Source organism: Coregonus clupeaformis, chromosome 10, assembly GCF_020615455.1.
Source record: "Coregonus clupeaformis isolate EN_2021a chromosome 10, ASM2061545v1, whole genome shotgun sequence".
In the NCBI taxonomy this organism is placed as follows: domain Eukaryota; kingdom Metazoa; phylum Chordata; class Actinopteri; order Salmoniformes; family Salmonidae; genus Coregonus; species Coregonus clupeaformis.
The window spans coordinates 21,162,329-21,178,820 of record NC_059201.1 but is presented as its reverse complement, the minus strand read 5'-3'; the positions used below and the strand labels follow the sequence as shown (position 1 = coordinate 21,178,820).

At 41.6% G+C, this 16,492-nt stretch overlaps 1 protein-coding gene and 1 pseudogene across 1 annotated transcript; both read right to left on the bottom strand.

The window, feature by feature from the left end:
* Positions 1-3,131: 3,131 nt before the first annotated feature.
* On the bottom strand, positions 3,132-5,895 carry LOC121575337 (H-2 class II histocompatibility antigen, A-U alpha chain). The gene is made up of 4 exons (XM_041888340.2): positions 5,760-5,895; positions 4,945-5,193; positions 4,372-4,653; positions 3,132-4,069 (listed from the first exon to the last, which is right to left on the bottom strand). The coding sequence occupies exons 1-4, from the start codon at positions 5,836-5,838 to the stop codon at positions 3,948-3,950; spliced, it is 732 nt and encodes a 243-aa protein (XP_041744274.2). The 5' UTR covers positions 5,839-5,895; the 3' UTR covers positions 3,132-3,947.
* Positions 5,896-8,688: 2,793 nt separating this feature from the next.
* On the bottom strand, positions 8,689-15,745 carry LOC121574626 (annotated as a pseudogene).
* Between the last annotated feature and the right edge of the window lie 747 nt (positions 15,746-16,492).

Sequence of the window (16,492 nt, the reverse complement as noted above, 5' to 3'; positions counted from 1 at the left end):
AAACAATATATTGCGAGGACCTCTACACTGGCCGCTCCGAAAGGGAATGCACATCCCTGTGCTTCGACCCCCTCACACATCCTGCCTCAAGGCTGCCATCCCCCCTGACACCAATGTAGCGAACGGTGGGGTAGGGAAGTGAACCTGGATCACTGGGGTGAAAGGCAAACACCCTACACATCACACCAGAAGGGCCTAAAAATTGTCAAAGACTCCAGCCACTCAAGTCATTGAGTATTCTCTCTGCTACCGCACGGTAACTGGTACCGGAGTGTCAAATCTAGGTCCAAAAGGCTTCTTAACAGCTTCTACCCCCAAGCCATAAGACTGCTGAACAGTTAATCATCCGGACTATTTGCATTGACCCCCTGCTGCTACTCGCTGTTTATTATCTATGTATAGTCACTTTACCCCTACCTACATGTACATATTACCTAAATTACCTCGACTAACCTGTACCCAAGCACATTGACTTGGTATAGGTACCCCCTGTATATAGCCTCATTATTGTTATTTTATTGTGTTACTTTTTTTAAAACGTTGTTTATTTAGAAACTATTTTCTTACTCTGAATTGTTGATTAAGGGCTTATAAGCATTTCATGGGTAAGGCCTCAACCTGTTGAATTCAGCGCATGTGACAAATAACATTTGATTTGAATTTGATAAACTCACTTTGTGGTGGGAATTCACTACAGTATTTATAAATGTCAAGTAAAATAAAGTTTCAAAAAGTTTTTCAAAAGGTTTAAAGGGCGAATAAAACACTTTTCATTATCTAAGAATTTGACTGTGGGTAGAAAACAATGCACATGTTATATTCAGTAAAACATCCCTTAAACAGGTCAGTCATAACTTTGATTGCAGTCCTCCCTACATGACCACCAAATCTTGGAACCTTTCGAGCTGCTGGACGCAGGTCTGCAGATTTCTTCTGTAAAAAATCTGAGAATCTGGCTACTCAGTTCAGCATAAATTAAAGTTTATTTATTAATGCATATGGTAGCAGAAGTGTTACCGCTGAATTTCATGGTAATATTTACAATCGCATAATCCAAAAGTTTGAACAATAAAATGCAACATTTAAAATATCATCATCATCCTAAGAAAACTAAATGTACAGCCATATTTTAATAGCTTTATCTCAAGTTTTGCACCATATATAATATGTTTTGAGCTTTTTCTATCAAAGGAAGCATGCAAAAATGTAGGCTGTTATTGTCAGTTAAGAGTATGAGTGTTGCTTTGTCATGACTGTCTTTTTCTCATTTTCACCTTGTGGAGCTATGCAGGCAATGCTTTGTGTGACCAGATAAAAAAAATGTGGAACTTGGTTGTGTCATTCCACGAATAGAGAGTGCCTTTTGGATAGTGTACTTTTGTCAAAAGTACAATAATGTTCAGGAATTACTTTGTCAAAGCAACACAATAACTAGGGCTTTACAATGATGCTGAAAAGTTGGGGACATTTTGGGTTAGGTGGGTTAACATCTTCCTAGAAATGGGACATGTCAAAATGGGGATTTTCAGAGAAAACAACAAATGTATTTAAATGTATCTATATATATATATTTCTAAATATACAAAAGTATGTGGACACCCTTTCAAATTAGTTGATTCGGCTATTTTAGCCACACCCGTTGCTGAAAGGTGTATAAAATCAAGCACACCGCCATGCAATCTCCATTGACAAACATTGTCAGTAGAATGGCCTTACTGAAGAGCTCAGTGACTTTCAACGTGGCACCGTCATAGGATGCCATCATTTCAACAAGTCAGTTCGTCAAATTTCTGTCCTGCTAGAGCTGCCCCGGTCAACTGTAATTGCTGTTATTGTGAAGTGGAAATGTCTAGGAGCAACAACGGCTCAGCCGCGAAGTGATAGGCCATACAAGCTCACAGAATGGGACCGCTGAGTGCTGAAGCGCACAGCGCGTAAAAATCGTCTGTCCTTGGCACAACCCTCACTACCGAGTTCCAAAGTGCCTCTGGAATTAGCACAAGAATTGTTCGTAGGGAGCTTCATGAAATGGGTTTCCATGGCCGAGCAGCCACACACAAACCTAAGATAACCATGCGCAATGCCAAGTGTCGGCTGGAGTGGTGTAAAGCTCACCGCCATTGGACTCTGGAGCAGGGGAAACGCGTTCTCTGAAGTGATGAATCACGCTTCACCATCTGGCAGTCCGACGGACGAATGTGGGTTTGGCAGATGCCAGTAGAACACTACCTGCCCGAATGCATAGTGCCAACTGTAAAGTTTGGTGGAGGAGGAATAATGGTCTGGGGCTGTTTTTCATGGTTCGGACTAGGCCCCTTAGTTCCAGTGAAGGGAAATCTTAACACTACATCATACAATGACATTCTAGATGATTCTGTACTTCCAACTTTGTGGCAACAGTTTGGGGAAGGCCCTTTCCTGTTTCAGCATGACAATGCCCCTGTGCACAAAGCGAGATCCATACAGAAATGGTTTGTCGAGATCGGTGTGGAAGAACTTGACTGGCCTGCACAGAGCCCTGACCTCAACCACATCGAACACCTTTGAGATAAATTGGAACGCCGACTGCAAGCCAGGCCTAATCGCCCAACATCAGTGCCCGACCTCACTAATGCTCTTGTAGGTGAATGGAAGCAAGTCCCTGCAGCAATGTTCCAACATCTAGTGGAAAGCCTTCCCAGAAGAGTGGAGGCTGTTATAGCAGCAAAGGGCGGACCAACTCCATATTAATACCCATGATTTTGGAATGATGTGTTCAACAAGCAGGTATCCACATACTTTTGGTAATGTAGTGTAGAAATGTTGAACATGGTTTAGTTTATCTCGAGCATAGATGTAGCCTATATGATCCAACTGTTAAATGGAGTGTTTTATCAAAACGTACACACAATGTCACATAGACATAAAAGGCACTCCATTTGTGGAACGACCCGGTTATTGTTTTAATATGCACATCACGGAAGTTTCATTCAGTCCCATAATGCTAGTTTATAGTTTATTAATTCCAAACTGTTGCGGGCGTATGTTTCTCTGTAAACATCCAATGGACCCAATGGAATGTGCTGTGGCACACCCATAGGTGGGGGAGGTGTCACATGTGTGACAGTGGAACTGAAGACAAAGACCAGGGGTTTAAGGGCTAATAAGCAAGCTTTAATAAAAACATACAAGGTTGCAAAGGGAAAAATGAAACACAAACACCAACTATAACTCAAGCTGGAGGTACACTCGTACCCCAGGCATACATCAATTTGGGGGAGCTAATCCCTTGCCCCAATCAATCTTCTTAGCAGGAGGAGCTATAGCTTCTTACCTCCCTCTGGCTTCTTCATTAGGGTGGCCAGGTTGGGTCCTTTGGCTTTCAGCAGTTTGTAACACACACCATAACCCTAAGCACTCAATGGTGCCTGTAATTAGTGATGACTGACAAACAAGTTAGCATAATCAGAAATGATTTATTTAGCTAGGGTCTTCGCAACATGACCTACGGAGATCCCGAGGATCAACAGTAACCACATAACACCTCCCCTACTTTTTAAATTGTTTTATCCCTGTTGGCTGATTGCACTTACAGTATATGTAATTATATCATACTGTATATAATTATGTCAATTTAATTATATTAGTTTTTAAAAAATGATAGTAATAATAATTAGCATAGACTGCTGAAATGTATACTACATAAGACTATCGTTATGCTCTATCTTTGAAGGGGCCAAGTGATACATCTCCAGTGTGTACACGTGTGTATTTCATGTACGGTACATACATAACCCCTCCTTAAACTAAATTAGCTGCACAGTTTAACCTCACATTCTAAAAAGGCTAAAAACGCTCTTTGCCATCTACAGTATATACACAGTTTTAACAATACAAAGATACTTTAAATGACAGCGAAGTCCTCTATATTTATACAGATTTGCCATGATGCTCTGACAGCTGTAGTCTCAGTTGCACTGGTTTCCTTTGATGAGGAAGAATGTTCCGGTAGCCACTCCCAGCAGCCCCAGAGTCAGACCCACTCCACAGAACACTGCAGGACCCACACTGGGCTGGCTCACCTCAGGTTCTGTGGACACACACACACACACACACACACACACACACACACACACACACACACACACACACACACACACACACACACACACACACACACACACACACACACACACACACACACACACACACACACACACACACACACACACACACACACACACACAGAGACACAGAGGAAGAACATCAAGCGATGAACTGATGCTTTCAAGCTAGTTTTATCAATTGCAAATGAAATTGTGACACTAACGTATTCACAAGAAGTAAAAAGTAATGCAGGCTAAATGTAATGTAATTGCGTGGAATTCTCACCCCAAATCCGTGTCAGGGGCTCAGTAAGGCCCTTGTGCTCCACGGTACAGCCATAGATGTCTCCCTCCTCTGGGGTGAAGCTCAGACTGGAGAACTGGTTGAGGGTGAAATCACTGTTGGGGTACGGAGTGCTGATACGCACTCCCTCTGTCACATTCTGATTGTTCCTGGTCCACCTGACTCTGACAGGTGCAGGGTAGAACCCACTGACGTGGCAGATGAGAGTGTTCTCCACCCCCAGCTCCACATCATCCCTGGGGTAGATGCTGCTGTGAGGAGGGGCTGTGGGAACACATTTAATATCACATCCATTCTTCCTTGTTGTGTTGTCATAGCTTTGGGCTAAAACAATTTGACATCTGTCATTAGGTCACATGATATGAGTCTAGAAGTGTAGTGGAGCATTGATTAGGCTTTATCTTTTTGTGTTGTAGTAATATACAAAGTCTAACAGTGATCATATTTGGAGCTCTATACCACAGATGATACATATGAGAGGTTATAGTGAGTTTACTATATTATTACTTGAATTCTATTGATTCATTCACTCTAGATTACTTTTTGCTCTCTTACCTATTGTCTCTGGTGGGTTCTTGTTAGCTTTTATAGATGTGGCCAGGTTTCCTTTGCATACCCCCTGAGCACCTACAGCCTGTTCATAAGTTCCAGGGACGTAGCTAAATGGATCTGCAAATGGAGGCTGTGATATCACTCCCTTCCCTTTGTTGAAGTCTGCATACCACATCTCTTCACCATCCAGTCCATACATATCCACTCCATCTGAATCACTGCATCCAGTAATATGTAAATCAATATGCAGAACTGAGAAAAGAAACAAAAATGAAACACACTTGTTAGTATATTGCAGTGCATCTGGAAGCATAGCATTGTGATATGCAGCCACAAGTACATTATTTAATAATGACATATTCCTCTCCTGCTTTCCCAACATGAACACACATCCTTTTATGCCCTACTATGTTTGAATGAATGTCCAAATAATGTGGTAATAATTTATTTGGATAGACCACTACAGGTGGTTTACTAACTATCAAGACACTGTTAACTATCCACTAACTAACCCTAGCCCTAACCCTTTAACCCAGTCCCTGGTCTAACACTAACATGTAACAAGCTGTTGCATCAACAGAGTTGCATCTTATACTTACAGTATCGTTAACAGACACAGAGTCTAATACACCGTAGAATAAATGTGATACTGTTGCAGTACTTGTCATATTCATAACCAAGGAGTTTCACTCGTGTTAATTTCAGTCACACAGTGGTCAACATGATCCATTTTAAACATTAGAAGCTCTCGAAAGCAAGTTTTTGGTGATATAATATAATATTTTATTTCACTCATCAACTGAATAATATTTACTTACCTTTGGCTTCTGCATACACCTGACAGTAGAGGATGAGGACAATCACAGAGCTCTTCATGTTCAGACAACAGAGAGGCATGCAGGAGGACTATACAGTAGAGATACCTTCTGACTTGTGTGAACCTTCACTGGAGGGAATCAACTATTTTTCTCTAAATGCAAGCAGCTTCCTGAACAATATGACCAATCAGGTCACTTGTTTCATCCTTACTCAGCTGTAACTAGGTAGACACCATCACTCACATTTCTGTTTAGGCTTTAAGAATCTTCCTTCCCAGATTATGTACACACATACATATATATATTGTATTATTTATATTCTATTGTATTGTTTTATATTTATTGCAGAAATGAATAAATTGTAAATAAAATAAATGACATGTAGTATAGTTCACTGAACCACCTTCTCTATAACATTTCTCCCCCTTTGACCTACTCATATCCCATAACAACCCATGCAGCTGTTAATCAACTCTGTGATCAGGGTCACAGCACCAGTGTGACTGACCCAGTATCAAACCTGGTTGGCTGAGACCTGATGACTTAGCTCCAAAAGCTCATGGATAGGCTTTAGCTCAGTAGGTTAACATAGTATTGAGTCGTGCAGATAACATGACAGGTACTGACACAGCCAGTTGAAAATACATCTAGTGCATGTGCATCCAGCACATTTAACAGGTGATAGTATGATATCACTTGACAGAAAATAAAACACTCCCTCATTGTTAAAGGCCCCCAAAGAGCAGACTTTGAGACCATCTTTACTGTGAATCTCTGTGAGTGGTCCACTTCACATCTCAGAACACAGAGAGGGAAACATGAACTACTGAGTGGAGAGTGAGAGAGTGCATCAACCATACAAAGAAAGCCAGCTTGTCCAAACAAACCAGTCTGGAAAAGTCTTGAACCTTGTGAAGTTTGATTTTCTAAATCTGAACCAATAGAAAAATGGACGATGGCGTTCTCACCAGTTACTAGGGAGAGATGTGAGTGTAGTCTCATTGGTGCCACAGCTGAACTGTCACGTCAAAGAATGAATCTAAAATAAACACTGACCTTTATAATACTGTTTATGTGTAACATTTGCAACATTGTCAACTTTAAGTAAAATGTCACCTCAAATGTCACATTATTTGTAATAAATATCAAGATGATGATAAGACCAAATGTGTGTGTGTTGTGTGTGTGTGTGTGTGTGTGTGTGTGTGTATGTGTGTGTGTGTGTGTGTATGTGTGTGTGTGCATGTGTGTGTGTGAAGATTATGATTCTGCTTTGCTTTTCATGTACTGTTGTGTTTAATAACGTGTATTTTAATGTGTATATGGATATTTAGTTTCATGTATTTATTGTAATTGGATGTGTATTGTGGTGTTAACAGGGCTCATCTGGAAAAGAGACCTTGGTATCAGTATTGACTCCCTGTCAAAATAAATGTTAAATAAAAATACATTTAAAAAAAGCTCTGAGCTACTGAGTGTGTGTCATGTGACCCAGCATGAGGAAGACAGAGAGAAGCCAAACACACGCTGGTGATGCTTGTGGAAATGCTGCCTACCATTATGAGGCTGTATCACTGTGATACCATTATTACTATTATTTTTATTTTTAGTTAACCTTTATTTAACCAGGTAAGCCAGTTGAGAACAAGTTCTCATTTACAACTGCGGCCTGGCCAAGATAAAGCAAAGCAGTGCGATAAAAACAACAACACAGAGTTACATATGGGGTAAAACAAAACATAAAGTCAAAAATACAACAGAAAATATATATACAGTGTGTGCAAATGTAGCAAGTTATGGAGGTAAGGCAATAAATAGGCTATAGTGCAAAATAATTACAATTAGTATTAACACTGGAATGATAGATGTGCAAGAGATGATGTGCAAATAGAGATACTGGGGTGCAAATGAGCAAAATAAATAACAATATGGGGATGAGGTAGTTGGGTGGGCTAATTTCAGATGGGCTGTGTACAGGTGCAGTGATCGGTAAGGTGCTCTGACAACTGATGATTAAAGTTAGTGAGGGAGATAAGAGTCTCCAGCTTCAGAGAGTGTATTATGTTGACAACAGACTGGCCATGCCAGAAGAGTCTATGATATAAAGCCAATGAAAACCTCATACTGCAGTCAGGAAAAACTAATACACCATCAATCATTCACTCAATCACATTGTATTTTCATAATAATAATAATAATAATAATAATATATGCCATTTAGCTTTTAGCTTCTTATAGTCATCAAACCTAAACCCCCAAAGCATTGCCAAGGGCAATGATGGCCAGGAAAACTCCAGCGAGAGTTTGTTTCACACGATCATTTTGCTAACAGAGATTATGCACTTTTATATTGATAATGAAACCAGTGTCAAACTTATTAGAGTCAAACAAGCAAAGGAGTGTAATCAAAACTGCAATATTAAATCAGTGTTCCATCCAACTATTCAGGGTAGGCCTACCCTACATACATACAGTACATACCCAATACCTAATGAATTAACAAACGCTTGTCTGTTGCATAAAATGCTGGGGCATTTTATAGGCCTGTCCTCTCTCATCTACAAACCCCAGGATGCTCTCTCTAGCACCCATTAACCTGGATGAGAAATGTATTGTTGATGAACTCCAGGCAGTATTTAATTGGTCAAAACCTGCTATAGTTGAAGGTTAGTGTTGTTGTTGTTTTTTTCAGCATTGGGTTTAATTTTCAATAAATCGTTTTTTAAGAAACCATCGTAAAATCACAGACAAAATATAACAGTCTTACAATTCATAAAATACAGTTCAGCAACAAGACATTAGCAACTTATATTTTTGAAAGACCATGCAAGTTCATCATAGATCATGAGGGGAAACTGATACTTATATACTGTAACAAAATATATTTGAAAAACATGAATGGCATGCAGAATGACTGTTGGTTTCAGCACTAACTCCTGTCTAGTTTCTTCTGTGCCCCAGTACAGGCAGGGGGCTTGCCTCCCTTGTACATTTTGCAGACCAAGTTAAAAGGTGATGACATTGCTTTGTCCTGAAAGTCATCTGTGTATTCCCCATTAATAGTCACCCAGGGGATGTGTGTTTTGGCCAGATTGAGAGCTTTGGTCTTCAGGGTGTTCTCATGCATTAGTTTGAAGCCAAGCTCTCCCTTCACACAGGACGTGACACTGTCCCACATCATGGAGGGGACGTGCAGCTGTAAGCAAGGTTGGGCAGCATCAAGAACATTAGCTGCAGATTCCATGCAGTAAATTACCAGGAATGCTGAGTACAGACCCACTGAATATAGAATACATGCCTCAGTCATGTTACCATGACACTCTGGTTCTCCATGTTGACAGATGAAGGGAGAATTCCCTGAGGGAAGCTCCTGTTCATTGCCGTAGGGCACCAGATTGACATCCATGATGTCGTGGAGCATGGCCCAGGTGGGGAAGAGCTGCTGGGTGAGGAAGGCCCTGCAGCCTCCACTGGGGGTACCGCTAAGTTGGGCCTGGTGGCATTGAGCTCTAGATACTGCTTCTGAACCCTACATTCGATTGCAATTTCCCAACTCCTACACCACTGTGACGGGGGGGGGGGTTTGGGCTCTGTTACAACTCAAAATATGATGCCCTTTGGTCAATGTCTTGAGTGTAATAGCCTATACTCTACAGCAGGGCTGCAAATCTCAGGCTTCCACAGTCCTGCTGGTGTTAAATGTTTCCCTGACAGTGGTACACGTCCCTCAATGACTGGAGCTGTGCACCCCCTGGTCTAACACCACTAGTGTTTATCTTCTCTGCTCTGTTCTGTGGCCACTTCTTCCTCATTCCAACCCTCATCCTGGGTTCAGACTAGAGACCTGGTTGTTTACACTTCCCCTATTCAACGGCCATGGTTTGGAAAGTCCCATCACTCTTCTGTTTCAGTTCAGCCAATAGGAAAATCTAATTGAGAGTTTTTCTCAATGTATCACGTGTTGCCGGGGAGAGGTGTAATCCTACTGTACAGGGTGAGTGAATGAAACACAGCAGACTACAGTGAACACTGAGGCAGGACGATCAGTCTCCCCCTGATGGACATAAAGGTCAATTACAACTACATGTTTGTCCATTTCCTTTTTATAATGTCCACAAATTTGACCATATTAGGATTGGGATTATGTATGGAATATTTTCAAATCCTACTATGCTGTATTAATCCCAGATTCAGATACCGTTTACTGTTTACTAAAGGTGAATACACTGAGTTACTCAAAGAACCCTGACCTCAACATTTCCCATAACAACCGCTGCAGCTGTTAATCAACTTTGTGATCAGTGTCACAGCACCAATGTGATTGACCCAGTATCAAACCCTGGTTGGTTGAGACCGATGACTTTATTTTAGCTTTCAAAGCCAATGCACTGGCTTTAGCTCAGTGGGTTAACACGGTATTGAGGCGCAGATAACATGACAGTAAATTGTAAATACACATAGTTTATGTGCATTTATCAGATTTTACATGTGCAGGACATACTGTGCTCGAATTCAAGGGTTATGTGGGGGTACGCCATACCCCTTGTCAGAAAAAGTGTCAAAAAGCGTACCTCTTGTTAGCTTAAAAAAGGGGGGAAATGGATCCCGATTATACCTAGAGTCGAAATCTAATTTGTATAATAAAAAATCTCCATCAAAATCCATCTGTTTAAATTAGAGATAGCTGAGAATTTGTTTAAACAAGAGATTTTTTGCATTCGCTGCATCTCAATCCACCACATCTGCCGATGTCAGCTTTCCGCATATGCGGTGGAAGGTGGCAGAGCTACAGACCAGGAGACATCCCGAAAATGTGTCTTCTCACGAAAGAGTCAAAACGGTTTGGGCTAGACCCCCAACGTAGAACGTTTTGCTCTATGACCCCCACAAGCGTCACGGGACTCGTTTGAAGTCGAGTCGTTACCGCTGATGTGACAACTTCTGTCTGTAGAATCTGAACGGTTTGAGCTACAAACCATTGAAAGCTGAGACTCTCACAAACACGTACATGTTGGTTGTTTTGCTCTACAATGCCCACAAGCCATACAAGCCTCATCTGAAATTAACCCGTTACCGGGCCGAATTTTTTTTTCTGCAATGCTTTAGGTTGTAAATTCCACAAGAAAGACACGACTCCGGTGCATATGTGAATATCTTTCATTTGTCTCTATGACATTCAGAGGCTGAGTTACGCTAACCCTTACCCTGCTAATGTTGAGGAGTAAACAAATACTTTGGAAGTATAACGCGCCATTTGGAGGGTTCGCATTGTGGAACATCAGCTATATTAAAGATAAGGTTGTGTTTTCCTGCTCAGACGATGCTGACGCATGCCAGATCTTACAACAATAAAAATGTTTACATTGTAGCCTATACTCTATACTCTATTTAGCACAGTTGTGCCTTACAGCACACATTAACATTGTAGCCCCAGACAAAACACAGCTGATTCAACTCATTGAGGCCCTGATGATTTGTTGAGAAGCTGAATCAGGTGTGCTTGTCTGGGACTACAATAAAAATGTGTGCTGTTGGGGGTACTCAAGGACTGGAGTTGGGAACCACTGGTTTACTAGACGCTCTTATACAGAGCAAAATTAAAGGAACAATTAGGGTTAAGCGCTCATCAGCAGATCTTTCACCTTTACGTATCAGCTAACTACATCATAGTTATATCAATCTGGCACCGACAGCACAGTCGATGAAATGCCACAAAACTATTGGTTGATGCATGCAACGCCTGACCAGGGGAACACGACTTAAGACTCGAACATGAGACAGCATACAGAGCTCTGCAGGACATTTCTTTATTCTGGGTCAGGCCGGAACGGCTCATAGGAGCAGGAACCTAGCTTCGGTTTCTGTAGCGTGAAGTAAACCCCCTGGACCGGATGCTAGTCTATTGCAGCAAGGCCATACCCCCAATCTATGTCATTAATGCTGAGTGTCAAGCACAGACACATCGGGTCCCATTTTTACTGTCTTTGGTATTACTCAGCCGGGGATCAAACTCCCAACCGTCTAATCTCAGGGTGGACATTCTAACCACCAGGACACTGTGTTGGGTCAGGCAAACTCCATATTAATTAGTTCATGTGAAAGACAGGAATTTATAGTCACACGTAAGGCATTTCTAATCAATCACGAACATCCAATTCTCATCCTTACAGAAGTAATCTAATGTGCTATACATTGAGCTAATCACTTTCCTGAAAAAGATGCTTAACTAAATTGATACTTGATTGTTCATATAAATTACAATTGTATAACATATTTGTTAGTGAAAGAACATTTGTGAAAATAGTGTATACTTTATTTTCTCTATCCATATTATATGAAATTATATTAAATTCCCAAAAGATGTCATGAGTCATGTTTCACTACGTAAAATTGCAGGAAATTAGCTTCAAAACAACAAAAATGTCCTAGTGTCCTGAATTAAACAGAACCAACTTTTGGTAATATATTTAACGTATCTCAATGCACAATAATTCAAATACACCCAAATGCTGTCACGTTCGTTTACACACGGGTCAGACCAAGGCGCAGCGTGATATGCATACATGTTTATTTAAATGAATAAACAACCGAAAAAACAACAAACCGTGAAGTCCAAGGCAGCCACAACACAACACAACACAACACAACACAACACAACACAACACAACACAACACAACACAACACAACACAACACAACACAACACAACACAACACAACCGGAACAAGATCCCACAACCCACTAGTGCCAATAGGCTGCCTAAGTATGGTCCCCAATCAGAGACAACGAGCGACAGCTGCCTCTGATTGGGAACCACACCGGCCAACATAGAAATACACATACTAGAAAACCAACACAGAAGTACACAACATAGAACATACACACCCTGACTCAACATATACGAGTCCCCTGAGTCAGGGCGTGACAAATGCAGGCATTTTTGCCTCCAACCTTGACAACCTCACATTTACCACACATCTGTTGAACTTATTTGTTCTTTCACAATAGGTAATGTAAGTCAGTGGAACAATTCTCATTCCTTATGATGGGCAAACATATAGGGTAATTAGTGTGCTTGTGTCAGGAAGAACATTACTGTTACTCTCCATACTTCCTCTATTAATCCGCTTCTGCACAGTTTTGCTGGTGTCCTGGACAAGTATCTTGTTTTGTACTTTTAGTACTTCCAACCAAGTCGTCAAGTTTTGAATGTTCATTCAACTTTCAAACCATCCTGAATACACCTGACTTGTGATTTTATTGTAAATAAATGCCAGCCTGGTCATAAGCCTAACCCTCCCAGGAGTCCTCAGAATTGGCCAATTATCAGTTGACAGAAGAAAAAAAAACACTTCCACACTGCTAAAAGTCCCCAAAGAGCAGAGTTTGGGACCATCTTTACAGTAAATACCTGTGAGTGCTCCAGTTCACAGCTCAGACAACAGAGGGAAATAACTATATTATTAGATATTGCATTCATTGTCTGTGTATCAAGTTTACAAACTATCATTTCAAGTTGACCAAAGTTTCACATATTAAACTTTTCAGATTCATTTCTCAAATTCAGTTCTCTAAATTCAGATTCAAAACAACATCCATCACTTTGCCAGCCAGGAAAGGTAGAGGAGCACAGATAGAAGCAAACACTCTGTGGTAAACAGAAGCTAGCAGTACCAATGGAGCGGTTTCTGAAGCCAATGTGGCATGTTAAATTTGTCTGTATCATTTCAACCGTTTGGGCTTTAAGCTACTATTTCATTCCTGAAAGCTAAGACTATCTGGAACATGCTTTCTGTTTCCCTCTATGATACTCACAGGCCGCACAAAACACATTAGAAGGGAGTGTGACCACAACAAAAATGCAATTTGGCCCCCATAAGAATATGTTGAATAGCCCTGTGTAGCAGAGCCTGGGGAGAGGCCACTGCTACGGACCAGAGCTAGGAGGGTTTCAGGGTACAACGGCTCAGTGAGACAGAGTAAACTGTTTAAACTTTTTTATTACATAACTTGTACTAACTAGGCTGAGTGTATGTTTGGTGTAACTCTGGACATTGTATATGGTAATGAGTTACAGCTGTTACAGTCTTCATAACCATTAAATAACAATTGTTTTCTTTACTATTTTTTAGACAAGATACAACAACCCTAAAAGCACCAACAGGGCCAATGTTTGCTGAACTATGGATATTGTATATGGTAATGAGTTACAGATATTACAACCTTCTTAAAGACTTGATCAGAATGCAGTTGACACACACACACACACACACACACACACACACACACATACGCACACTTGTGACAAAAACACAATTTCCCCCATAAGAATATAGTTGAATAGCCCTGTAATAGCCCTTCTAAGGATAGCCTTTCCACTCCATATGTAATCTTGCTCTTGTGACTGACTGGGTTAGAACCAGGTCTCCTGCATTTTGCATGTCACAAAACTGTGTTAGCACACTTAACTAAAGCCCATAGGGATAAGTTCAGGAAACTAACACAAGTCTTCCAGTCTCCAACTGTCACGATCGCTTAAGGAGGGAGACCAAGGCGCAGCGTTGCGGGTGAACATACTCATATTTATTGACTAGATCACACGATCAAAACATAGAACGAAACGTGAAGTCCTTCGATACACAACCAAAAGGAACAAGAAACCACCAAACACAAAGTGCAAGACAAACAGTTAAATATGGCTCCCAATCAGAGACACCCAGCTGACACTCGTTGCCTCTGATTGGGAGTCACTCAGCCCAACATAGAAAAACAAAACATAGACTTACACACCCTGGCTCAACATAACATAGTCCCCAGAGCCAGGGCGTGACACCAACAAGGTTAATCAAACCACCTCTGTTACATTTCACCCCCCTTCGACCTTATACCCAGAGATCACAGCACCAATATGTGACTGGGTTGGAACTCAGGCCTACTGCACAACAACACTTTCTGTGGCAAACAGAAGCAGAAGGATCTGTGCAACCCATTTAATGAGACCTGAAGATGTGTTAGTTTGACTCATGGGTGACCAAGGTCTCCTGTGCGCCAGACAGTCAGTGCAACTTTTAATTTCTCAGACAAGTTACTCATCTCAAAGGGCCTCGCGAGTGGCGCAGCGGTCTCCGGCACTGTATCGCATGCAGTGCTAGAGGCGTTACTACAGACCTGGGTTCGTTTCCCGGGCTGTGCCACAACCGGCCGTGGCCGGGAGTCCCATAGGACGGCGCACAAATTGCCCAGTGTTGTCTTGGTTAGGGGAGGGTGGGGCTTTACTTGGCTCATTGTGCTCTAGCAACTCCTTGTAGCGGGCCAGGCGCCTGCGGGGTGACCCTGGTCGCCAGTTGAACAGTGTTTCCTCTGACACATTGGTGCGGCTGGCTGGCGGGTGTTAAATAGCGTGGTTAGGTGGGTCATGTTTCAGAGGATGCATGACTCCACCTTTGCCTCTCCCAAGCCCGTTGGGGAGTTGCAGCGATAAGACAAGATCGAAAAAGTGGTTAAAAAATATATATATATACTCATCCCACAAGCGTGGTCACAGAACCACCTGTGTTACATGTCACACCCCTTTGACTTCCTCCTTAAAGAAACCCATCCAGGTCACTAGGCTTTAGCTCAGCTGGCTAACACAGTCGTAACCCAGTCAGTCACATGTTACCCTTGTAATGAATACCCTTGCTGGAGACTTGAAATGAACACACGTCTAACACAAACTAAGGCCTAGATTCAATCAGCGTTAACTGGCGATAGTCGACACCAACATAGCTGGTGTTTTGGCGGTGTTAGAGGTGTAACTGCGTTAGAGCTGTCAAATCAGAGCGACTGCTCATATTGTCATTGTCAGGAAGTCACACCTGTCCCACTCACGCTAGAAGTTCAGAACGAGAAAGTGTAGGCTATAAAAATATTTTGCCTCAAATTGAAAATCATCAAATAATTAGGATTTCAGCCTAATCGAGGTGTAGAAAACATCTCACATTCCATTGTTTAGACTTGTAAATAAGCCTGCATGGGATTTCTCTTAATGCGACTTCGTGCAGCCAATGGCAATGTCCGCTTTAGCAGGGAGCGGCTTGTGGATTTGACAGCTCTAACGCAGTTCCAGTTCCGACACGCCAAAACAACCGCTATGCGGGTGTCGGCTAGCGCGGATCTGATAGAATCTAGCCCTAACACGTCAAATGAACACATCTTCAGGTCTCAGGCAAGGTTGCTCATCACATCAGCATGGATCACCAAACCATGCTTTTTGTATATGTTTTTTTGGACTTAAAAATGAATGATATACAGTGCATTCGGAAAGTATTCAGACCCCTTCACTTTTTCCACATTTTGTTACGTTACAGCCTTATTCTAAAATTTATTAAATTGTGTTTCCCCCCTTCATTAATCTATACACAATACTCCATAATGACAAAGCAAAAACTGTTTTTTGGAAATGTTTGCAAAAATAAATAAATACAACTGAAATATCACATTTAGATAAGTATTCAGACCCTTTAATCAGTACTTTGTTGAAGCACCTTTGGCAGCGATTACAGCCTCGAGTCTTCTTGGGTATGACGCTACAAGCTGTATTTGGGGAGTTTCTCCCATTCTTCTCTGCAGATCCTCTCAAGCTCTGTCAGGTTGGATGGGGAGTGTCGCTGCACAGCTATTTTCAGGTCTCTCCAGAGATGTTAGATCGGGTTCAAGTCAGGGCTCTGGCTGGGCCACACAAGGACATTCAGA